We start from the raw sequence: 25,085 nt of genomic DNA on the forward strand, positions 1-25,085 counted from the left end.
CCCCCGTCTCTGCCCGCAGCGGATGAAAACAAACAGCGGCGGCGATGGCGGCGGCGCGGCGAAGGCCTCGGCTCTGAGCACAGCGACAGCCCGGCCACCACCACCGCCAGCACCGCACCCCACCGGCGCTGACACCCGCGGCGAGCCCGCCGGCTGCGAAACTCCCCGCCGGTCAGAGCGCCGGGGCCCTCTGGGAAGGCGCTGGCCGGATCCCCCCTCAGGGTTGCGGCGGGGTCCCTGGGGCTTGGAGGCGCCGTGATCGGGCCTGGAGCCGCGGGGACGCCCCCGCCGTGCTCGGGCGGGACGCTGAGGAGACGCCGGGATACGGCGGGGAGCGGAGCGGCCGTACCCCTCGGGCAGCCGGGCCTCAGCGCGGGATGAGCCGCCGAGCCGCCAGCACCGACCCCCCCGCGCAGGTACCGGGCCGGACCGGGCCGGGCCGACGGGTGGGAGCGCTGGGAGCCTGCGGGCGGCTCAGCGAAGGGGTTGGGACGTGGATCTGAAGCTTTTGGGGTGCCGCTTCGTGTCTCCGTTTTGCTTTCGCTTCGCTGCTCGCTCGAGTCGCGGCTGCCCGCGGCTCCGGGGGTGCCCGCGGTGTCCCCAAAGGGCTGGTGAGGGTCCGGGGAGGCTGGGAGGGACAAAATGCTTCAGAGCCTGCTAGAAATAGTAGAACTCCAGACCCCGTTGTGTAGTTTTTCCTGTAACGTGTGAGTTTGGTGTCTCCTACGGGGGGTTTACAGATCATCACATCTCATGGTGCTCTCAGGGCATCCCACCGGCAGCATTCACCTCGATTCGGTGGGAGCTGAGACACCTTCAGATGTCAGTGACCAGCTGGAAAAGGGCTAAGCCTATAAACTGTCTGCTTCAAAAATCACAAAATACTAAGCACATTGTAGGGGGAAAAAAAATTACTGCTTTCAATGAAAATTAGTTGGCTTATACAAATGAAGTTCAGAGCGCCTCCAGATCAGGTTATAGGAGTGGTGTGACCTGGGCAAATCATCCATCTTGTAGCAAAAAATAAGTCATTCAGATGAGCCAGGCTGTATTTAGATGTCCAGAAGGATCATACAGGATTGCCTTGTTTTGTTTAAATGGTATTGTATAATCTCAACTTTTTTGAGCACTTATTCCTCCAGAAGTTGAGACTTGTATTAGTGGTTGTAGAACTGGGTACACAGAAGCAGATTTGGTTTAGTCTGTATACTTTGGCCTGACAAACAAAATGGGAGGGTGGACCTTTGAACTGACAGCATTTTCAGACCTTAGTGATGCACAGAATGTAACTGCTGGTCAACAGGAATTGCTTACTTTTTGTTTAAAGCCAGTGGAGCTGCCCATGCTTGCTTTAGAAGACATTTCCTAAGTTAGGAAGTAATTTATCAGTTATGAAGTAAATACATACCCTGATCAGCAGGAAAAATTGCCTGTTATCATCCAAAACTAACCATATAGCAAAATACAAACTTGGTAAATCAAAGTGAACTTTGAAATCATCAGGATATTTATATTCTGTGAAACAGCTTTTCTTTTATGGAGTCTACTGTGATCTTTTCTTAAAATAAATAAATAAATAAATCCATAAACTTTAAGGAATCAGGCAGACCCTAAAATTTAGAACTGTGCCCTCTCTCTCCCCAAGTTTCTGACTAACCTACCAAGAAGGTAAAATAGAGATTAATTTTAAGTAATTGTAGGATACTGGAGTTTGACTTGTTGAGCTAGCCTTGAAACACAACACTGTCTTTATGGAGAGCTTTTTATAGCTGCTTATTAATGTGCTCAAAATACCTGCTTGCAGTGAAGCTTCGTCACTACAGTGGTTCTAGGAAAGCATTCTTGGCAGTCAAGCCTATTTTATCCAAGTTACTCTGTTAAAACCTTCCAAAACTCCCATGTGCCTCTTGTTTACCTGCGTGATTCAATGAGGCTTTTCTAGAGCTGCATGGGGGTATCTTCAGAGGTTGGGTTTGGGTCGTGTAATAAGTTCTGGAAGAGTGTTAGAAACACAGAGCCTGGTCCAGGGGGAACAGTCGGACAAGTAGGAATGTGAAGCTAGGATTAGAGCTGTCCACAGCCCTCTCCTTACAGCCACAGCCCTTCTTGTTTTTTCCCCTCTTCTGCTCTTTTTAATTTCACTCTGGAATAGGAACCAGGGGTAATTATTTCTGTACGGGTAAATATCTCAAAGGAAAGTCAGGGAAGCTACGGCTCAGAGGGAATTCTGAGAGGGGGGGAGTGTATACTTTCCAGTAATGATGCGTGGTACATGCCAGGTGCTTCTGCTCCTTCCCTGTTCCTTTAGACACGTGTCAAACACACTCAAGCTGAACTCCCTGCTGTGACACCCGTCCTGCAGTACTCGCCGGTGCCTCTGTGGAGTTCCCCGGGCTGGAGGTGTGGGCGGGCAGTGGCTGTCAGCAGGGATCATGGTGTGCTCGCTGGTGGCTGTAGTGTCCCTGGGCTGCACCCAGCCATGAAGGGGAGGGCTCTTGCAGTTCATTGCATCATGTAAATGGGGTGCTGGCAGCTTATGTTGACGTGTCCTTCTCCTTGGAGAAGGAGAGTGTAAATATCATTAGATATTTCTATTATATTCGACACAGGGCACACTGCTTAGATGATAAACTGTTGGAGAAGCCAAGTATTCTCCTCTGCCTCATAACCTGGTGACAAAGAAAGAGCAGATGTGGTAGTTCTCCTTTGAACATCTGTCTCTGATATTTTTGTTTAGATTAAACTGGACACAAAGGCCTGTAAATAAAAAGAACTAGTATGAATATAAATGTTGCAGGAAGAGAGAGACAAAGCAAAAAGCCATGTAGCAAAAATGCTCATTTTTACCTCTGAGCAACCTATGTTATAAGGGTATAACCTATGTTTATAAGGGTAAAGCAGTGAGGTGTCAGTTTACTTAAGGGATTACTTGGTGAGGGGGAATCAGTCATCTGTGGGTTTCTAACCTAGACCAAAGGTTATTTCCTTCTACTTGTTCTTCAGCATAAAATTAGACAACATCTTCCTTGAGCTAACTACGTGCCTGGGTACTGTCACTTAAAAAGAAGCTGTGAAACCTACAGGACCTGAGAAGATGAGAGTTTGGTGGAACTAAGATTAAAAAATTTCCTTCCTCTTCAGGTTAGCTGGTAACTGGAGGGGACTAAGGCTTTATTTGTAAATCAAATGTTTGTAGTCGTTCTAGGCCCATCTTGACTCTCACCGAGAATGATCCTACAGATGAACTCTGTCCTGAGTTATAGCAGCACTTGCCAGAGGCCCTTCTCCAAAAATGAGGAGTTGGTGGTTGTCAGATGACAGCCCTTATACGTGTCAGGAGCTGAATTCCAAGGTCCCAGTTTCCCTCTGAAATTACAGATTCCTGACAGGAAACTTGCCCAATTCTTTCTGATCTACTTTAGGCTCTGATGAGTCAACTGTTGCTGGCATTTGGAGCATGAGAGGTAAAGTTATGACTCTCCAAATGTTTCATGAATGTTACAGATAGTTTGAGATCTTACAGGAAGAATCCCAATTCTGCTGGAGCAGGGCAGAAGTGTGAAGCTCTTATTTCTCTGAACCCTGAATTTAAGACACAGCTCTTGTGGCTGTTTTCTCTCCCCTCTAGAGATATTTGGGTCATTAGACCTAGTTCCTATCCTGCACACAGAACCATGCTGATGATCTGCTTTGTTTCCTTTCCTAGCAGACCTAACACCTTTCATTATACCCTGAATACCTTGCAATAGGTGATACCAGAATTCTTTTCCACCCCATCAGGGAAATACAGGTGTGTTATTTGACAGCTCTCCTGTAACATCAGATTATATATGTCCTTGCACCCTTCTCCAGGGGCTGCATAGAAATGCCCTCTCACTTCCTTTCACATTAAAAGCTAATTTGATTTCTCTTGGTATTTCAACGTCAGCATTTTGTTTGCTGAGAAAAAGATATATTTAATGTAATATTTTATTGCCCATGTCAGTGAGGTTTTGTTATAAATCTTGTGTCCTCTCAACCCTTACAGTGCTCTAAGTCAAAAGAGGAGTAACAGGTCATTTTCACCTGTTACTTTTTAAGTATCTATACTAAAAACTTTTTTTTTCTTTCAAGTTAGAGTGCTGCATCAAACATCTATCTCTTAAAATGCTGACTTCCTTTTGCATCACACCCAGCAGTAGAAGGTATCTGTACTCTGTGCCTTGTGGAGGTAAAGGCAGGGAAATAAAACTTTTGATGAGGATGTTAAAATATCCAAAGCATAATTTGAGAATGCATCTAATGTTGAATTGCTTATAGCTCTCAAATTAAATTACAATTTGTATGGAGGACAGGACAGCACTAGGAGATGCAGTATGACTGTAACCTGGGAACTTTCAACCATGTTAGATGTTCAGCTTTCTTTTTCTCAAGTCATTCAGAAAGCAGCACTCTTCTCTCTATGAAATGCTTTGCAAACTGTATCTAGCAGGGTGATGCTCCCAAAGCATCACTTAAAACAGGCATTTACTGCTTCTCACTGAGATACTCTGGATCTGCACAGTCATTACAGATTACAGGACATTTTCTCTGTGAACAGGGCTATTACCCCCTTTGTCCTACTAAACTTAATTTGTATAAATAGTGCAGCTTGCTGCCAGTTCAGTCTTTGCTCCAAGTTGGAACACTGAGTAACCTTGCACGTGGCATCTGCTCGTGCTCACTGACCTTAGACCACCACTGTTCCTGTGTTGAGCAGCACGTTCCATAAATGTGTCCTGTTTGACAAGCTGGTTTGGGCTAATCAGCTGTCTCAGAACAAAAACAGTAACGAGAATTAAGACTGAATTAATACTTAGCAGGCTTATGAGCAAAAAGTACAATTAATGCTGCTAATTAAGGCATTCCTTCCCGTGGTCTCTACATGGTTATTAACTTACATGTGAAGAAACAGAGACAGAAAAAAAAATTATCCCAGGCCACGTGACATGATGAAGAATCATGAAAGGTATCGTGTACTTCGTGTAGTACACATGTAGCACTTCATGTAAATATCTTTTCAAACATATATATAGATAGGTATATCTGTAGCTGCACAGGTTTACTACAAGGACTATTCTATAGATTTCAATATCTGCTGAAATATCACCAGAATAGTGTTTTTAGGAATTTAGAGACAGGAAAACAATTTGGCTGCTAACTGAAGATGTATTATTCTGCCATGTCTGAGGGACATGTTGGTATAGTCAGTGTGTTGTTGGGATGTTTTGGGTTTGTTGTTGTTTTGGTTTAATTTGTTTTGGAGAATTTGAACACAGTTTTATATTTGAGCCCCCTTTGTTGGTTCTTTTCCAGTATCTTTTGCCCTGCCCAGATGAACTCTTCATGTGAATTTGTACCTCATACCCACACCCCAAAAGGTCTCAGCATGTTGGGATTTTGACAGATCTTTTAATTTCTCTTGAGGTAGCCTCTAACAGCAAAATACTTTGAAATCTTGAAATCTAAATGAAAGCTGAGGGAGCACTTCACTCCCATACCTGTGCTGTATTTCAGATTGCCATATGCAATGGACACTGATCTCAGTTCCCAGGACAGGAAGGACCTGGACAAGTTCATCAAATTTTTTGCTTTAAAGGTAACTTTTCTTCCTGTTGGCAAATGCTTCTTTCTTGTTCAAGAAAAGCCACACTTGCTGTGGCTAGAGTAAACATTTTGCTGTAGACCAAAGCAAAAAAAGCTGATGGCAGATTTAGGAGACTCCCAAGAATAACTAGAAAAATACCTTTCCCCATTTTCCTACCTTGAAATCCCCTTTCTTTCCTCCAGAATTGTCCTACTATAGATTAATTTACAGATACTTCACACCTCTGCCAGCTCTGGGCTCCTGTTAACACATCTATCTACCCAGCTGTTATCTGGTGTCTTCTGTTGGACTTTGCTCATTCAGCCTAATTTCTTACATTGCATTCAAAAGCAGCAATACCAGAATGTTCTTTTGAATGCTGTTGATAGGAAATTATAAAATTTTCCTCACTTGGTGCATAGATACATAACCAGCCAACAATGGTTATGCTATGAATATACAGATTCTCTTGTATTTATGTGTCCAGATTCAGGATACAGTTGTACATTTTGCTGCAGTATTACTGAAAAACTGTGCAACTCTTAGACACAAAACTGACTTAATCACTTCATGTTATTACCAAGAAAAGTCACCTTAAAATTATTTTCTGTAAGGAATATGTTTACTTATTCTATATAATAACTGCAGTTGGTTGCACTTGAAGTAGAGCATAGCAAACTTGACTTCTGTACCTCCTGGTCAGCCCATTCATTGTTTTTCACTTGGAATTTAACTCACCTTCTGAAACGAGGTCTCTGCTGAGCTCAGAACATGAACATTTTTCTTCTCCTTTCTGTTCCAGACAGTACAAGTGATTGTCCAGGCCCGACTTGGAGAGAAAATCTGTACCCGATCATCCTCCTCCCCAACAGGCTCTGACTGGGTAAAGTCATGGTTTTTAAACCACTTCCACAATTTTTGTGTGTGGAGAACTCAATGCAGTTGTTACACTTTGGGGCAGGCTGTAACTATTCACAGAATAATTATGTTCCACTGAGCTTTTTTCTTTTTGTTGTTGTTATCTTGCAAACATGTTACTCTGAAGGGCTGATTAGAGGAGAGAAAAAAGAACCCTCTGAGCAATTCCTGCCAGTTAAGGTGCATTTCCAAGGTCTGCTGGGGGTGGGGTGATGAGTTCTTTTCTGTCAGAAGTTTGCAACTCAAGACTTTTTAAGTAATGGGCTTGACTAAAATTGAAGCAATTCAAAGTACTTTGTCGGTGGCTGTAGGACTCAAATGAGGGAAAAGGAACATATTTTTTATGGAAAGAAAAATATTCAGATTATCTTCAAATTATCAGCCAAGGAAATGTTTGCAAATAAATAAATAAAAGTCTGAGCACATCTGGGAATTTTCTGTTTCATAAATATTTCAGTAGACACTGACCTAGTATGTTATCTGTGAGTCCCTCTGCAGTGTACCATTAAGCAGTTGTTCAAAGAAATACATTTTAAAAAGGAATATCTCTCTCATTCTGCAGTTCAATTTGGCAATCAAGGACATACCAGAGGTTACTCATGAAGCAAAGAAAGCCCTGGCAGGACAGCTTCCTGCTGTTGGGAGGTCTATGTGTGTGGAGATTTCTCTCAAAACCTCAGAGGTGAGAAATGAGTCAAAATAGAGGCTTTTTTTGTTTGCTTGTTTTTTCTTAAGTGACTTACTAGCATCTTTACTGAAGAAAGTGAAAATATCTTCATTTATGAAATGAGGTAGTGTGTTAATGAAGAGAAATGTATTGTTTAACACAATTCACTACAAGTTTTCTCTTGCTTCATTACAACAAAGTAGGAGCTGGGAGAAACATTTAAAAGGTGTGGCTTTTGCTGATCAATAATGAGGGCTGAAAATGGGTTCTGAAATGAGCCTTTTTTTGCTGTTCTTTCTCTGATCCAGGGGGACTCCATGGAGCTGGAGATTTGGTGTCTAGAAATGAACGAGAAGTAAGTGCATTCTTCTCCTTCTCTTTATCCATGTGTTCAGCTGATGAGATGGGGAAGCAGGCAGGAATGAACATACACTGGCTGTGCAACCTGGGATGTACTTCAGAGGGAAGACCCTTCTTTGTCAAACTGTTGCATGTTGGTGTCAGTAGAAGAAACCAGTGATTTTATTCCACCTTCATTCTTCTGCTGCAACTGGTTTGCCTCCTCAGTTACAAGAATTCATACACTCAGTAAATACAGATGGTTTTAATCCTGAAAAGATCTTTGTGTACTAGAAGGCTGCATGGAATTTTCCAGCAATTATCCCTACAGCAGGTTACTAGATTGAAGTAGACCTCTTAGGGAGTTTGTTAGCCAGGCTGGGGCTTAATTTTTATCATTTTATCATTTTTTATCATTTTGGCAATGAAGCTAAAACTGACATTAAAGAACAGGCCCAGACTAATTAAGTAATTTAATTAATTACAAAAATGAAAACAAAATAGTCAGCAAATCAACAAAAACAAAGTTAAACAATTTAGCTGGGAACAAAAGACTAAGTTTTTTTCCTTTGTGTTCCATAGGTGTGACAAAGAAATCAAAGTTTCCTACACTGTTTACAACAGGTTATCTCTACTGCTGAAGTCTTTGCTTGCAATTACCAGGGTAACTCCAGCCTACAGACTCTCAAGGAAACAAGGCCATGAATATGTAATATTGTACAGGTAAAGCAGAATATGAAGTTCCCCATTTGAACTACAAGCAGCAGAAACTCTAGACTTGCATGGTGCAGCTGCAAATGTGGTAAAAAGGGATGAGTGATGAAAAATTCAGATTATTTGGATTTAACAACTGCTGCTCAGTGACAAGATAACTGTATATCACCTTATAGCTTCCTTCTGAGCCACTGAAAGGAAAACTAAGCACAGGCTTAGTTGAAGCAAGTTGAAGTACTTCAAGTATTGTTGCTTGCCTGTCATGTTGAGGAGAGAACAGAATTCTACAGTCTGGTTAGATTGCTTACTGGCAGTTGTTCAGTGTCTGGTGAACACCTGCCTGCAATGCATATTTTGCAGTATAGATTCAGACATTTTCCTGCTATTCCAGTTCAAAGCTGTATCCTCAGCTCCACTTCTGTTCTTACAGTTTACTCAGCCAAAGACTGAGTTTAACTCAGTCCAGTCTGTGAGATCTGAGTGGCTTGGGGCTCATGGTTATCACCTTCCAGCCTCATGGCTTTGAGAAAAGTCTTGGACCTGTTTGCATAGCTAACCCTGATGAGTCTAAATCTCATGTTTGTTAATGTTTGCACAGCTGAGTGCTTAGAAAGAAATTTCAGCCATTTCTTCATTTTTGTCTCTGTTGCTGGTTTGGCATGTACTTAATAGCAGGTGTCTTTACAGCATAGTTAATAATTTTTATTGTGAATCAGCTTGTAGACTGGAACATCTCCATGAAGTTTATATTACTTCACATTTTTGCTTTGAACTGTAGACTTGCCACAGAGGCTTAGAAAACGTAGAGAACTTTACAGTTTTCTCTTCCTCCATGAGATGTCCTTCTCCCAAGTAGCTGGAAGGTTTTTTAGATGAGCATTCCAGCCACTTCTTTTATTATTTCTTTCTAAAGAGGAAAAGCCATTCCAGCCTTTTAAGCTGTAAAGTTAATATGGTGTAAGGATATGTATAGCATTATGTCCCAAGTGGATCTAATACCTTTTCTTTTCCCTTTTCCTGCAGGATATATTTTGGTGAAGTGCAACTGAGTGGCTTGGGAGAAGGTATGATTAGGCTGCACAAAAAAACTAGAGCAGAACTGGTTTCCATAATTTCTAGCCATTTGTTACTAAGTGCCATTAGGAAAACCAAGTATGAGGTGGTTTTTTATATGTTTTTTTTATTGAGATGTGTCAGTGAAGGCATGGAGGTTTGCTGATAAGATCCAGGACTGGAAAAAAGATCATGACCTGCTTGGGAACAAGAAACACTTCAGAGCAATATTTTAGACCAAGATAGGAAGCACTTGAAGCCTACCAGCAAGGCAGCCTAGCACTGCTGTTGTGTTATGGATCCTATACATGTGTTTGGAGTTCAGACTGCAAGGGATAACAGAAAACTGTAGGCATAAGAAAATGCAACCTCAGGATAGGGCAGTATGGAACATAAATAATCAGTGAAACTGACAATCATTTTTTAACCTTACAGGCTTCCAGACAGTCCGTGTTGGGACAGTGGGTACCCCAGTGGGCACCATCACTTTGTCTTGTGCCTACAGAATCAACCTTGCTTTCATGTCAACCAGGTGAGAATATGGGATCATGCCAGAAACTTGTTTTACAATAATGTACAGTTAAACCTCTCATATTATGAGCCCCTGAATTTTACCCTTCTGATTATCCTTTCTGGCCGAGATTCCCCTTCATGGAGAATGCTCTCTGTCATTCTTAAGCCCTGCAGAAAGGGGAGTGTTTGGGTAGCCCTGAGCCAGATGCTAGAACTGCAAATTGCTGGTGTATGCTTGGAGTCGTAGGGCTGAATTGTTAGGGTGCTCTGGTCCCATGGACAGTTACAAGGGTTTTTCTGTGAGGGCACCACAAACTGAGGTGAGAGTAGAGAGAGGAAGCAGCTTTACCAATAACACCATTGCTTGTTGCCTTGCAGGCAGTTTGAGAGGACCCCTCCTATCATGGGGATTATCATTGATCACTTTGTGGATCGTCCCTATCCCAGCTCTTCACCCATGCACCCCTGCAATTACAGGTGAGGAGATGCTGAGCTGTAGCCATGGTGAAGGCACCAGTTATGCCCAGAGAGCCTTTTCCACTATTTTCTGACTGCATGGAAAGGGAGAGTGAAGGATTAGTGTCAATCCTATTGGCATGGTTGAGCATCTGAGGAATGGAGACGTTTTTTCCCTCACATCTGGAACACAGAGTGCAGCAAGCCTTCAGTATTTCCCAGATTCCTCACAGAAGCACTTGGACACAAAGGATGTTTCATCTTGGCTGCCTTTGGGAATCTGCAAGTGTAACACTTAAACCTGGTGTAGAACTAAGTGTCTAGAGCCACACATTTCCAGATATTTCTGCTGGGGAAAGATTAAAGTTTCTCTATGTAGATGAGAGGTTTGCCTTTTCTAAAGCCACATGAGGGCACTCAGGCTGGGACCATCAGTATTGTTTGACAATAGTTCTGTAAACACTAAAGCCAGGAAAATGAGCTGGTGTAACAAACCACATAATTAAAAAAACAGAGGGAAGTGTTTCTAGGGGTAGAAGAGGAGCACCTGAGTAAAATTAAGTTTCCATACCCTGTTTTTTTCAGTTCTGCCAAGTATATTATACAAGCCCTTCATAATTCTCCTTTCAGCTCCATCTAGATAGTGTCATCTTCCCTGCAGTGTTTGTCCCAGTGTGTTTTACTGTTTGTTTTAAGGAATATTTCCAGTTAGGAAGCTTTTATTTTCTTGCTGCTTTAGAGCTGGTGAGGACAACAGTGCAGTATACCCCTCAGTAGAAGATTCTCAAGAAGTGTGCACCACATCTTTTTCCACCTCTCCTCCATCTCAGGTAAGAGAAACCAGGCTCTTTTTGCTCCTAGATAGTACACTCCCTGTTAGGGCAGTGTGCATACTCCTACATCAACAACTGTGCAAGCAGGCAGCCCCCTGCTAATAATTAAAATTTAACATGTGGGTTATTTGTATCATTTTGAGTAAAACCTAGTTGCATACTAATGCCAAGGAATTTCTAGGGGACTATGAAGAATTAATTACTGAGAAACATGAAAAAAAACATTCCTGTAGCCAGGCTGAGATGTGTTTGAAGAGGGTAGGAACACACTGACACATTCATGTGCTGATACCACAAGAAGAGAAATTCAGAAGACTGATGCCAGACAACATAAGTAGAGGTAACAGAGTGAAATGAGGAAAAGAACACAGAAGTACCAGAAGGTTGCTTGTGGCACAGTCATGTTTTCTGCATTGCAAAATGTAGAAACAGGAAAAAAATAAAAGCCATATAAGTTGGAGCATCTAAAACTAGTTGGGGCAGCAGTAATAAATATCAGTAAACAAACTGTGTCCTACTATTGAAAAAGGTACTTAATACTCTGTACTTTCAGCTGCCCATGCAAATTTCATTTAATTTTCAAATAAATAATTGTTTCCTTCTGAATCTCAAAAAAAACAAACTGCAGTTCCTCCTCCTTTTACTGTCCTTATATATCTGACTCCACAGTTCTGTATTTGGAAGGCAGCCAAAGTTGCTGTTTTCCTGTAGTTTTAAATAGCCAAGAATGTGCTGCCTTGTTGTCTAGCAAGGCTCTACTGAACCTTAAAGACAATCTAAAGACTCCAAATCTCCTTTGCTGTGGATGTGGAACATACAGTGATGTATAATTGGGATGCTGTTCCACACTGAAAGAATTTGCTGTGGGTCTTCCACTGCTTCAGAGGAATTAGCATGGCTGCTTTAGCTGAGTGTATTCCAGGGTACAAATGAGCTGGAAATGAGCTAAGCATTTTTGTGCCAAGTAGATTTTGGGTGACAGGGCATCAAGCACTCTTGAACTAACCAGTCAGCACTCATGGTAAGTCTGATGGATTAAAGCTTTTCTTACTCTGCAGCACACAGCCCAGATGAGTCTGTGTCTTGCCTTTTCATAAAATGTATTAAATGCAAAAGGGTTCCCAAGGAAGTTTCCACTGGCTTGCTTGTGTTACTCAACAGTAATACTGTATCTAAATATATTTAAGTTGATATTTGCCCAGGGGATAAGCAGCTTTGCTGTCAGTGAGGGGAAAAACTTTATGAAACCAGATGAACCTTGAGGATTCACATGAAGTGAATTTCTTCTTGCTTTTTCAGTTGCCTTATGATGCACAGTTATTTATAAAGCAACTGCCAGTCTTTGTCACCACAGTTACAATTGCTAGGCAAATCTTGACAGAATGGTCTCTGAAGTAAATTAAATGGGGAGAAAAAACTCATTTCTTTCTCCAGCTATTTATATGCAATTTAAAGTGTGGGAAAAAACTGAGAACTGTGTGGAACTGAAGGCACATTGTCCAAATCTCTGCCTGCTTTCCTAGTAGAAATGAAGCCTAACCTGCACAAGGGAACAGAACTACCTTGTCCCTGTGATCCTGGACAGGGATATCTGTGTGTGTTGTGGAGTGACCCAAAATTCAGAAGAAAAGTCTGGCATGGGTAACATTCAGAAATGAAATTTTCATAAAACAGAAAACAGTTGGTAGGAAAATTACTGGAAGAAGGTACAGGACTGAATGGGGTTTTTTGCACTTTTCTGTATTTGTCTCACCCTCTGTGAGACAGTGTTTACTCCTGGAAGGAATTTTCATAACAATGTGCTTGAGTTGCACCTTAGTCTGGGTCTCCTTTATGCTATGGGTGCAGCACAGAGCAGCCAAGATACAATCTCTCAGAATGCTGGAAGATTAGGAGTGTGTGTGGATGGAGGGTATTGAGATAATGTGTAACTTGTACATTCAGACAAAAAATTCTTGGCTTTTTCTGGCATCCACTCAGCCTTCTCCTTGCTAATTGGCTGGTACCAATTCTAATTAACTGTGGAACAGAGTTTCTGGCAGTTACTTCCTCTCAGTGTTCACTGGAATCTAAAATATTACCCGTGTTGAGTAGTTCCCTAAGGTTGGTAAACAATCAATTCTTTACAAAATCATTGTGCTTCTGGCAATACTGAGTGAGACTCCTGCTCCATGTGTAGGTTTTGCTGCAGCCAAAACCTCTTTACTAGCATTCAGTTCATCCAGCTCTTTATAGTTCTTCTCTGAAGTCCTTTTTCTCTCTCTCTCTCTCCCTCTCTCCCTCCTGACCTCTCTTTTTCACTCTCTTGTCTCTGTTTCCTGTGTCTGTCTGTGCACAGTGTGTTTTTACTGTCACTAAGGCACACTTTCAGACCCCTCCTCCTTTGGTGACAGACACCCTGAAAGTCCCAGTGATGGGACCAGCCTTTTCACACCAAGTGAGTTGCCAACAGGATGTATAGCCATACATTCATAGAATGTGCACAGAATGTGCTACACGTGGCCAGTTATAGTTCTGGCACGACAGAACAAATAGAGGAAAGTGCATGTTTGGCAAAATGTAGTGTTTGTTGTGCATGGGAAAGGCTGGGGAACCCAAAATGGCCCAAAATGGGCACATTCTTGAGACAGGCTGTTGGAAAGGACTTAGCAGGGGAGGGTCTCCCAAAGACAGGACAAGCATCCCTGGACAAACACCAGTGGCTGCAAAGAACTAATTGTCAGTGAAAGACACAAGGAGTAAGGCACAGTGCTGGGTCTTTCTCTTCACAGATAGTGTGCCTAGAGCATGGACAGATTAATTTTTTTTTCTGGGTTAAACCAGAAGAGGGTTTTGAAGGAGAAGGAGGCAAAAACCAACCAACCAAACAACTGAAAGAACAATATGACTTCATCTGTCTTCCTGGTTACAATTAACATCTTACAAAAAACTGAATTAGTGTTCTTTGTTTATCTCAGATTTGTGTAAAGTCATGTTCCTCATGTTTGAGCAAGTCTCTTACAGCAGAGGACAGAGAAATATTTTAAAAAATAGGAACACTTAGCTAGTACAAAATTGCCAGAGCATTTTTGTATGTTAAATGAGGCATTAAAAATGCCTCATTTTTAAAGGCATGTAGAGAATAGTGAAAAGCTTTATGGTTCTGATGCTAAAAATGAGTATAAGACAGGAATTGGAGAAATGGTTAAAGGATGTAGAAACATGGCTGTAAATACTTAAAGTTTCTTAAGCAAGGGTAATATCAGTGGCAACAGTCCCTAGAAATCCTTAAGGGATTTCTACAGGAAGACAAGTGTAAAGTAATCTTCAAAGCAACAAGAGTTCTTCAAAACCAATCAAACTGGCTGTATAGCTCTATGAACAAAACTTTTTACAAATATTTTACGTGCTCTTCTCTAAGAAGCCGTGGTTCCACTCAGCTTAGCTGGCCTCATGTGAATAAAACTGCTGTTTTAAACTTGTCAGCACTGGTGCTGTTGGGTTATCAGATGCAGACCTCTGAAAGAAGTGTTCTTCTTGAGGTCAAGCAAGCTAAAACAGGAAAGATCTATTTAATCTGACAAGGTAGATTTCCAGTTAGGGTGGGTGGCTAAGGAACTTCTGAGTTCCACAGCTTCCAGCACTTCTTTCCTAAAACAATCTCACAAGGGAGAGCATCCCAGTTCTCTTTACCTGCCATACTTCTGGGACTGTATTCTTTGGCTGAAGTTATTTAACATGCCCTGAAGATCAACTATTTTCATGTGCAATGGGAATGAATTCAGACATTTGGCAATGAATTTTTTTTTTGGGGGGGGGGAATAAATACCCCACTCTTTAAAAACCTGATGATGCCATTCATGCTTATTCCAGTACATGAAACACACCTGCAGAGCAAAATTTCCCTGTGTGTCAGTCATACCTTGCACACCCTCCTCCTTTGTGTGTAGGAAACCAGTCTTGTTTTCTTGTCAAGGCTGACAATAAGAACTTTTTAGAATGATAACCATCACGAATTATTCCAATGTAAATCTAGTATCCTGTCAGCCTGAAATGCTGTGCCTCTGATTTTTCCTGTTCCCCCTTCAGTGAGGGATGCTCATTCAGACTGTGGGGCACTGGCATTCCCCTTCCCTCTCCTCTCCCTTTGCCCTTCTTGTTTTTTCTCTTCCTCCTTAGCTTTCCAGCTCTCGTCTTTCCTATCAGCCTGCTGCCCTGGGAGTTGGATCAGCTGACATGGGGTATCCCCTGCTCCTTGCTGGTGGCTTGAATGCTGCACACCCTCACCAGGTACTTGTAGAGGATAGAACAAGCGTGGCTGGTCTTGCAACCATTATGTGTCACTTGGACACCTGAGAGAGGCCTTGAAATGAGTGCATGCCTTGTTATCCTGCCTGTCAGGAGTGGAAATAATCTAGGGTAAACACAGAGAAAGCACAACTTGCTCAGGAGCTGAGAACTGGCTCCTCAGCACCCTTAATTTTGGGGTATGTGGAGAGCTGAAGGCACCAGACCTGCACCACGCATGTCACTGCTGGCAGACGTGGACTGTCACACACACCTCCTGCCCCTGTAGCTGTCCAAGCACTGCAGCCCAGATAAAGGATATACTGACAGTCCTTTTTGGCATATTTGCATCCATCCAGACAAAATCATCTGCCAGAAGACTTTTTCTGCCTTTGATACTGCTTCTACACCAGAGTTCTGCTGACATAGTGATGGTAGCAAGAGGATAAGGTTATTTTTTTTTCCCCTCTCCTTAAAGCAGAGGGCCTGTGGCCAGAGAGCTCTGCAGTGTCAAAGAGGCCTGAAGTGGAGAGGAGTGGAGTAGGAAGGGAATAGAAGGGATTTGTATTGCAGTGACCACATTTCTGCTGGCACCTCTCTCTGCCTCATGGATTGCTAGAGCCCAATCCTATGCCAAAACCCCCACAAGTAGTCCTGGCATGATGGAGTCTGCTCTGGTTTGCTCTGTGGTGTTGGCCTGATTTCAGGATCTGACTTGACTGTTCTCTCCACCTCAGTTGATTGGTCCAGGCAAAGAGGGGGGGGTTCCCCCAATTCCCAACCAGCCAGCACATGGCACTCAAGCTGACCAAGAGAGGATGTGCACCCCACTGGATGGAGTCCACTACTCAGCAGCTACTCCTTCTAGTAGGTAGGTTGGGTTTAGATGATACACCACGTGTGCTAGTCCATTTATAGTCCTGTTAAGATAAAACTTTGTTTTCCCCTTTTAGCTGTTGTTGGTAACATAACTACTGCTTCTGCATCCTCAAAACCAACTAGCAACTTTCCCTGATTAAGGTTTTTTCACCCTTTCTCCAAATAACAATCATTCCCATCTACTTAGACTTTCTTGTCAGTGTAACATCCTTGCAACTACTGTTAGTGTTAAATTATCACTTTTATCTTTTTTTAATCTTTATACTGGTTTTGCTGACTGTAAAGCAAAATGAAGTTCACAAGTGAGTCTTAAATCTCTAAAGACTTTATGTAAATTGTTACTGAAAACAGTTGTGGTTACTGCTGCTCTGTTCACTATTTTATTAAAAGGCACAAAGTTACTTAAAAGGAAAAAATTCAACCTCAAACTGACCTGAAGCACCTCCCTTCTCTCAGATAATTAAATTGGAATCTTAAGCAGAAATTTTGTTATGAGAAAAACAGAAATCATAGTTGCACTGGCACTTTCCTGGGTATGCTCTCTAAGTAGTCCTCTTCCCAGAGGACAAGAAGCTTGTTGTTCTAAAGTTCTGAGTATCTGTGGTAGGAATAAAACAAGTCATAGAAATAACTAATTATTATGCATGGAATTAATCACACTGGCAGTGGCTGCTGTGATATATTAGCTTCTGCCTTTGTAACCTGATTGACAGATATAATTCTGGTTCTTGCCCTCACCTCCTGACAGTTCTGTGACTGCTTTGTTACTGAAAAAATAAGTGGTGAAGAGGAATTGCTGTGAAGTCAAAAGTCCATTTCCAAAACAGAAAGCCTTTTGCAGTTGGCAGCCACTTTTCATTCATTTTTGCCTAGCTTTAAACAAAAAATTGGATTCCATCAGTGTCCCACTCTCTTTTGTGCTCATCACTGAGGGGGAAGGTGTGGTATGAGGACAGAGATTTCTCTTGTCCTTCTTCCAATACTAGGAGTTAATGCAGAAAAATGAAGAGAGTCCCATAAAGTGTGTGATTTGTCTGTACTATTTGTGCCATAAGTCTGTTTTCCCCCTCCAGTGAGGACACAGAAACAGTATCCAACAGCAGTGAAGGGAAGTGTGGCTCCCCACATGACCTTCTGGAGACCATCTTTATCAGGAAGGTGGGAGCTTTTGTCAACAAACCCATAAATCAGGTAACCAGCAGTACCTCTTCTCAAAGGGCACCCTAATTCCCTGTCTCTCCCATCTGTTCCTACACAGAGGAGCAAAAACCACCCCAGTGCAAGGGCAGTCCTGGAGACTGAGAGTGCATATTGCAGCCTGCTGCATTTCCCTCCAGGGTCTTGTCAAGAGGCTTATTTTTCATGAAAGCCTTTTGGGATGCAACAGCCATTGAACTTGCCCCTCTTTGCCAACACTCTACTTGAGTATGAAAGACTTGGTGCTCTACTGGGGTCTCACAATGAACTGCCACTACCACAGGTTCCTAAACTGGAGCAGCTGGCAGCTAGCCAGCCTTCTCTGAAGGGACATGCAGTTCATCACAAGTAAGAAAGCATTTAAGCTCAGCTAGGAAAGTTCAGAGATCTGCCCAGTTTTCAGGGCTGTTTTTTTAAGCCCTCTTCTAGGCCTTTTTGGATGGATGAAAGGGAATTACAGCAGTTTGTGTGTCCTTTCCTCTACTACATCAGATGTTACACAAGCAGTCACACCTTAGGGTGTGTATTTGCATTAAGTCAGCTGAGTACCACCTCATAAATGAGGTGATCAGCCTCCTGCCCAACTGCTGACATTGTCCTCAGTGATTTTCACCAGGCCTGACAAAGACTTTCTGTGGCCTTTTCTGTGCTGGGTAAGCAGAACATCTTGGTGAAATTCTGTTTGCTGAATCTCCTCAGGTGACCATGGCCAACTTAGACATTCCTTTTGCCATGTTTGCTCCCAAGAATGTTGGGCTGGAAGATAACGACCCCATGGTAAGCCTCTTCCAGACTTCCAGAGGTATAATATGTGCTTTTCAGCATCCCTTACACAATATCCATGCTATTCCTTACCTTGAGTACACTGTAGTTTGTGAACAAAGAAATAGTTATTCAGCTTTGTTTGGTTTCAGGAAATGTCCTGTGCTGATATGCAAATAACAGTTTCTGTTTGCTGCTGTAGCATGTGTTCATTGTCCAAGTTTCTAATTGCACTATCAAAATATACAGACAGGCTTGACCATCTTTGATTTCTTGGGCAGGTCAATCCTCCTGACTCCCCAGAAAATGAATCTCCTCTGCAAGGCAGCTTGCACTCAGAGGGCTCCAGTGGCAGCAGCACAGGGAACACCCACGATGACTTCGTTATGGTTGACTTTGTAAGTGCCCTCATCAGTGCTCTCACACAACACCTGCATCTTAGATGGGCTTCAGGTGCATTTGCCCTTGCAAATGATGTAGGAGGAGTTTTCAGTGGGGGTGGAAAAAGACCCATGATTCACACTTCCAAACTAGAGCTTGACAGTCCCAAAATTGCAAAGACACTCATCCTTAGAATCAGCAGATACAAATTAAATACTTTTTCACTTCCTTACCAATGCCTGGGCATTAGAGATAGTGTCCTATCTCTAATATCCTAAGGAACCAGATTCCAAGGAAACCCTTTCTTCCAAGTGCTCAGGCAAGCACAGACCTTGGTTGTCCTTCAGTTATTTAATCTGCTTTATTGCAGCAATAGCTGTAATGACAAGACGTGTACTGGTAGCAGGTAATGACTTTACCTGAGATTATGGCAAAGGGGAAGCCAATGTCTCTGGATGGGAATTGACAGCAGTATTTTTGATTCTAGAAACCAGCATTTTCAAAAGATGACATTCTTCCAATGGACCTGGGGACGTTTTACAGAGAGTTTCAGAACCCCCCTCAACTCAGCAGCCTCTCCATTGACATTGGAGCACAGTCCATGGCAGAGGATTTGGTATGGAACCCTGAAATTTCTGTTTGTGGGAATCACATGTTCTTACAATACTCTCCCTATTCCTAGTTAAAAAAAAAATAAAGTATCTTCATCCAATCATATAGTTTGAGTTGGAAGGGACCTTTAAAGGTCATCTAGTCCAACTCCCCAGCAGTAAGCAGAGACATCTTCAACTAGGTCAGGCTGTTCAGAGCCCCATCCAGCCTGGCCTTCAATCTTTCCAGGGATGGGACATCTACCACTTCTCTGGGCAACCTGTTCTAGTGTTTCACCACCCTCATCATAAAAGATTTCTTCCTTATATCAAGTCTGAATCTGCCTGCTTTTAGTTTAAAACCATTACCCCTTGGCCTATCACAAGCCTACTATAAAGTTGTTTATATATATATATATAAAATAATATATATATAGTATATATTGTTTCTTACAAGCCCTTTTTAAGTATTGAAAGTCTGTAAAAAAGTCTCCCCAGAGCCTGCTCTGGGCTGAACAAGCCCAGCTCTCTCAGCCTGTCCATCAGGGGAGATGCTCCAGCCCTCTGTTTTTGTGACTTCCTCTGGACTCACTCAGACAGCTCCATGTCTTTCCTGTGCTTCCCTGAAGAGAGGCCCTTTATGTTCCAGACTAATGCAGATTTGTTAGTGGCCCTCCTGAGCCTCTGAAACTCCCGTGGTTACCTTCAAGCTGAAAGCTGTTACCTCATGCTTGCTGTGGCTGCTGTTCAAGCCCCCATACTCATCCCGCCTCCCTGGCAGACCAGGCCTGTTCTTGCAGCCTGAGCTGAGGTAAAATCCTGGCGTGGCTGGTCAGCTGTGCTTGGGCCAGCACAGTATTGGGCTTTGTAACAGAGTGTGGAGAAAACTGGCACAACAGGCCATGAGCTGGAGGTGTTTTGGAGGCAGTGACACAGGAGCAGTTCGTGGCGGGAACCACGCAGGGTAAGGCCTCAGCATGGCCGCTGTTCCTGAGGAACAGACACACTCTGGGAACAGTGCTCGTCTCAGGGACACTTGCTGGATGCTGCTAGAGGATTCCTGGCATGTGGGAAGGGGAAGCCAGAGCAGAGGAGAGGGGTTGTGTGACTTGGAAACAGAATTTTTGCCTTAGTGTGTGCTTAAAGCTTCCTCTTACCTGCTGTGAGTCCTTACCTGTGTCTTTCTTTGCCCTTCCAGGACTCATTACCAGAGAAGCTGGCAGTCCATGAGAAAAACGTCAAAGAGTTTGATGCCTTTGTAGAAACCTTGCAGTGAAGCTGGTTTCCAGTTTTGCTGCAGCAGTTCTTCCTCAAGGCATCTTGGAGAATGATGCCAACGTGGATCCCTGTCACCCCTACTCTGCCTTTTGTCTCACTCTGACTCGTTCCTTCCAACATATGAGCTTTCTTCAATTGCTCTCTTCAACAGCAGATACAGCTCATCTGCCCATTTTCCTCAACACCACCACTGCATAATTCTGGACTGCTTTTCCTGCTCACAGTCAGTTTTTAACTTAAGACTTCAGTAGGGAAGTCAAGCTCCGATGTATGAAACATTTTCTCCTCAGTCTCTGCTCTGTGTGGAGGGGCGTTGTGAAAAGTTGCCATGTGCTTCCTCCAAAGGTCCTATGGTGTAAATTCCCTAGGTAACTTCTTGCTAACAGACTTTTTCCTGAATGCTGTTAGAGCACAGAAAGCTTTGGTTCGTTTTCAGGGTCCGTGAGTTCAGCAGGCTCACGAGTTTTAACTCCAGGACATCCATTCCACAGAACGGGGGCATTTCATCCTGACTTCAGTGTGAGTGCCTGGAGCCCAGGGAGAGACATCATCCTCGGGACCTGTGTAACACAAGTTACCTTCTCCTCCTTCTAAGGAGCTGGGTCTCTAGACAGTCACTTTGTAGGAGGCCTTCTGTTACTCTGGCTGATAAGCAGGAGTGAAACTACAGAAGAGCTTTCCACGTTTCCTTCCTGAGTGCACTGACACTCGGCCATGCTGAGTTTACCAGTGTTGACTGTTGGCAAGCCTGCACCTAGCAGCTGTGATGATGCTGAATTCATAGGCTCTGCTTTTGAAATTAACTGTAAATACTAGAAATCCTATTTCTTTAGGGTTATGTAACTAGCAGTCTTAGTCTAAGATTCTTTCCTCTAGCCCTTCCAAACCCTCCTGCTTTATGGTTAATAGATGATCTTAAGAATCAAGAAATATTTATTGCTTTCAAAAAAACCTCTATTTAAAAGATGTTGTTTTCATGTAGTAGTGTGGGTCATTTTGTCCTGGATCACTGCAGACAGCAAGTGTGCCATGGAACCCTGGCCAGTGAGACTGGTCTCTCTCTTTGCAGGATATTTATTTTCTGAGGCAGACTTAACAATTCTAATCTAATAACTCTGTTTTGGGGACTATGTGTCCATTACATCCTGTCAGGGCCCACTGACAGAATGAAATGCACACATCAGTGGAGTGGGGTGGCAGGGACTTGGTGAAAAGCTGTGTTCTGTTAGGTGTGGATAAATTTGCAGTGCCATTCAGAAGGCAGCTTCTTTAAAGCAGCACATTTTGGAGAGCTTATGGTACTTTTTAGTCAGCTGGCTTTTTATTAGTTAAAATTTTATTTTTGTAATGAGTTGGCTATCAACAGCATGACTGGCTGGCAGTGCAGTGTGGCTGATTCAGCTGTTGTGTGTCTTCTGCCTGGTGTAAGAACAGGAGGAGAAACAGTGACACTAAACATAAACTTAGATAAGATAGGTCTTGGGGTTTCTCTCCTCCTATGTGTAACCAGAGTGAGCAACTGCAAGACCCCTGACTGTCCTAAAACACTCTTTTCTTTCTGCAGAAGTCAGGTTGTGTTGCCTCAGTGCTGAGGAACTTTATTTCCTTACAGTGACTTAGGTAACCAGCCTTCTGGTCAGTGGGATGTGGCAGCTTCTACAACTTTGCTGCATTCTTAATTGAAAGAGATTACTGGCAGATGACAAGAGAACCCCCCCTCACTAGAACACTATTTCTGTACCACTTCAAGAGCAAGGAACCAAGCTGAGAGCTTGTAAGGTCAGAGCAAGACAGTGCTGCTTTAAACTTTACCAACTTCCTTTCTGTTGAGTGATGTATTTGGTGGGAGGACACGTGAGCTCTGAAAGTTGAGAGAATTATTGAAGAGAAGCTGCTCACCAGAGCTCTTTAAGCTCACTCAACCAGTGCAACTTTTCAGCAACCTCACACAGAAATTGCTTGGTCCTTGCAAAATAGGGTGCACAGATATTTAAGAAAGCTTCCAAGATAAGCAGCTTGCAAGAGGGCTTAAGTTATGTGGGTTTTAACAAATAAACACTTGATCCCCACAGCTAAGGCAATCTTGGTTTACAGGTGGAAAGGGTCATAGAAGGGTGCAGGAACACAAGGAATTAATGGCTCAACTTGCTCTCACCTCTGCTCAGGAAGTTGGTCTCTGCATTCTTGTTGAAAGCAGCTCAGAGGTTGTTGCTGTTGCCTCTCTGTTAATATACAGACTGTGCTTGGGAAAGTGACAGGATCTGGGTTGCAAAGCAGCAGAGATGAGGTAAAGTGCTGGTTCACACTTCATGAAGATCAGAGCTGGTTGAACTTCATCAAACCAGTGCTACTGCTGTCCTCCCACTGACAAGTGGTGGAGCTGGCAGAAGCCATGCTATCCTTGCTCATCCTCTCCAGGAGGTCCCCAGAGCCAAATATTTCTGCATATTTGCTGATGCAGTTCCTAACATGGCTACAGCTCCCACATCCCATAAGGCAGACCATCGGTGTGGCATGGTTTTTTCTACTTCAAAAGGCTGGAAATTTGCCTATATAAGCTGCTAGTGTTGAGCTGGATGACCATAGCAATAAAGAGATTCTCTAGGGCTGAGTTATGTGCCTCTTTTCTGGACATTCCTTGGCTTCAACACATAGTTGCTACATCTAGGCTCTGAGTTCCCTGACCACTGCTCTGCTTCAGGAAAGCTCTAGCTGCTGCTGTGGCCTGCCACAGATTGTGTTATGAAGGCTGTTTCTTTTATCACCTGTCTGCTCAGTTCTCTGGTAAGGACAGTATGTCTGTAGCTGCTGATTTACAGATATTTTGGGTGAAGGGGAAGGTTCCTAAGTTTTATTGTTTTGGAAATAGTCTCCAATGTACTTCAAGTATTCAAAGAATTTCCAATAAAACTTTTACATAAGGAACACTGTCTTGTGCATTCCTCTGCATATAGTGAACAGGTCTAGGACAGTCCCAGCCTCAAGTCTTTCTCCTCTGGGAATGGGATGGTCAGAGAGCTGCCTCTCACTGCAGGATGGTGCAGGATGATGCCTTCAGCAGCAGTAAAATGCACTGGTGCTGTGTTACCTTTGGAGCAGTAAGCAGGATACTGGTGAGACTGCCTCACAGGAAGAAGGATAGTGAGGAAAAGACATCTCCAAAATAAAGGGACGGGAAGAAAAATAAACAAAACACACCAGCAGAGTTTGCATTGTACTTGGTTCTACTAATGTATTTAAAAGGAGTGTGGGAATGTTTTCATCTCAGAGAAGACAAAAAAAGACTTAAGATGTGGAAAGAACTGGTGTGGTTATCTCAGCAGCAAGGGATGTTGGTCAAAGAGCATCCTGCTTGCCAAGTGTAGCTCGTGCCTGTCTGATAACCAGATAACAGCTGTATATTGCTTAAATTAGCCCTGATTAACACGATGTTACAGTGCTAACACCTCCCCTTCAAAGGGGAGATGGTAAAAGTCTGCGTGTAAATGTAACAACTGCTAATTTCAGCTGCAGTGTAAAGGGTGTCTGGTCCTCACAGAGAAAGAGCAGGGGATAAAATGGTTGGAATAAAGGAAAAAAAAGAAAAATGACTGCATATTGGAAGCATCTAAAAGAGCTATAAAGTTATAAATATTCCAGTTTGGGAAGCAAGGATAACTATTAAAATTATCTTTTCTTAAACTTACCTTCAGGTAAGTATCCCATTTCAACATTATAAATACTGATTTATCTACAGTAGGTGTATTTATTAATTTCATGAATGAACAGAAGACTGCACAGTATGGGGAGAGATGAAACTGCTGGCAAATTCACATAAAATGTCCTGTGATACCTGGGCCTCTGTTTCAGGACTTTCATTATCTACTCTCTTCACCATGTCACCAGTAAAATAAGAGATTGGAAACCCTGTGACAGAACAGTGATTAATCATCACCAAGGTCATGAACAAGCAAATATCACCCAATTATGAGCTTATTGTACTTTAAAACAAGTCAGATTTCCTCAAAATAATACCTTTAAGGCCACAAGGCAGCTACACATGGAAACATGCAGTTGCAAAGGTGTTTTAAGTACTGTCCCATCCTGCCCACAGCACTACCCCAGGGACAGACCCACCAAGAACTGAAGTACTGCCCAGGAAGTTACAGAGGCAGCCAATAAATCAGACTACAAGGACCATATGCAAAGTGTTAACTGTGAAGAGATGCCAAAAATACAGTTGGCTTCTTGTGTATGACCCAGCAGCTTGTCACAAGTCACACAAGTCAAACAGCAGCATGTGGGAGGAGAATTGGCAGCTCTGGGAAGCCCTCAGTTGGAAAGCTTGTAGGTAGTAACAAAAAAAAAAAAAAAAAAAAGAAACACAGCATGCTGCTGTAGAAATTCAAGTGTTAACAGCATTAACACAGCACCCAGGTAAAGCCAGTAGCCAGGGCTCAGGTCACTGCTTGATGGTGATGCCTTCAAGCTCCAGTGCTCTCTGTTCTGCTCCTGTACACACCCAGGATTAAGTTAGCCAGCTCATTTTAACTGGGGAGCTTGCAGGTGGCTCCTACTTGGTGTCTGCTGATAGCCACAAGATATGGCACTGCCTGAGCCTGCCTCTGGGAAAGGGCAATCTTGGGCAGATTGCT

The 25,085-nt window shown here is 43.0% G+C and overlaps 1 protein-coding gene and 1 long non-coding RNA gene across 8 annotated transcripts; both read left to right on the plus strand.

The window, feature by feature from the left end:
* On the plus strand, window positions 1-23,376 carry ATG13 (autophagy related 13). Of its 7 annotated transcripts, none has more exons than XM_071744834.1 (18): window positions 14-416; window positions 5,536-5,617; window positions 6,408-6,488; window positions 7,086-7,205; window positions 7,499-7,545; window positions 8,112-8,252; window positions 9,267-9,307; window positions 9,732-9,828; window positions 10,188-10,286; window positions 11,005-11,095; window positions 13,437-13,535; window positions 15,257-15,367; window positions 16,102-16,235; window positions 17,317-17,434; window positions 18,140-18,217; window positions 18,484-18,600; window positions 19,071-19,199; window positions 20,372-23,376. In XM_071744834.1, exons 2-18 carry the CDS (start codon window positions 5,549-5,551, stop codon window positions 20,447-20,449), a joined length of 1,650 nt encoding a protein of 549 aa, XP_071600935.1. In that variant the 5' UTR covers window positions 14-416; window positions 5,536-5,548; the 3' UTR covers window positions 20,450-23,376. The 7 variants fall into 7 exon arrangements, with proteins under 7 accessions (XP_071600938.1, XP_071600937.1, XP_071600939.1 ...); XM_071744835.1 differs by having other exon boundaries at window positions 15,284-15,367; XM_071744837.1 differs by lacking the exon at window positions 13,437-13,535 and having other exon boundaries at window positions 1-416.
* LOC139796594 (uncharacterized) lies at window positions 13,582-14,895 on the plus strand. The gene is made up of 2 exons (XR_011726067.1): window positions 13,582-14,172; window positions 14,209-14,895. It is a non-coding gene; the product is annotated as an uncharacterized lncRNA (long non-coding RNA).
* Window positions 23,377-25,085: the final 1,709 nt, after the last annotated feature.

This window comes from Heliangelus exortis, chromosome 5, assembly GCF_036169615.1.
Source record: "Heliangelus exortis chromosome 5, bHelExo1.hap1, whole genome shotgun sequence".
In the NCBI taxonomy this organism is placed as follows: domain Eukaryota; kingdom Metazoa; phylum Chordata; class Aves; order Apodiformes; family Trochilidae; genus Heliangelus; species Heliangelus exortis.

What these genes read in the sequence shown, in the direction of transcription:
- ATG13 (XM_071744834.1), top strand. Translation starts at nt 5,549, where the DNA reads ATGGACACTGATCTCAGTTCCCAGGACAGGAAGGACCTGGACAAGTTC. An exon ending in CTTGCTTTCATGTCAACCAG is followed by an intron (nt 9,829 to 10,187) that starts GTGAGAATATGG and finishes GTTGCCTTGCAG; the next exon opens with GCAGTTTGAGAGGACCCCTC. An exon ending in GACCAGCCTTTTCACACCAA is followed by an intron (nt 13,536 to 15,256) that starts GTGAGTTGCCAA and finishes CTTCCTCCTTAG; the next exon opens with CTTTCCAGCTCTCGTCTTTC.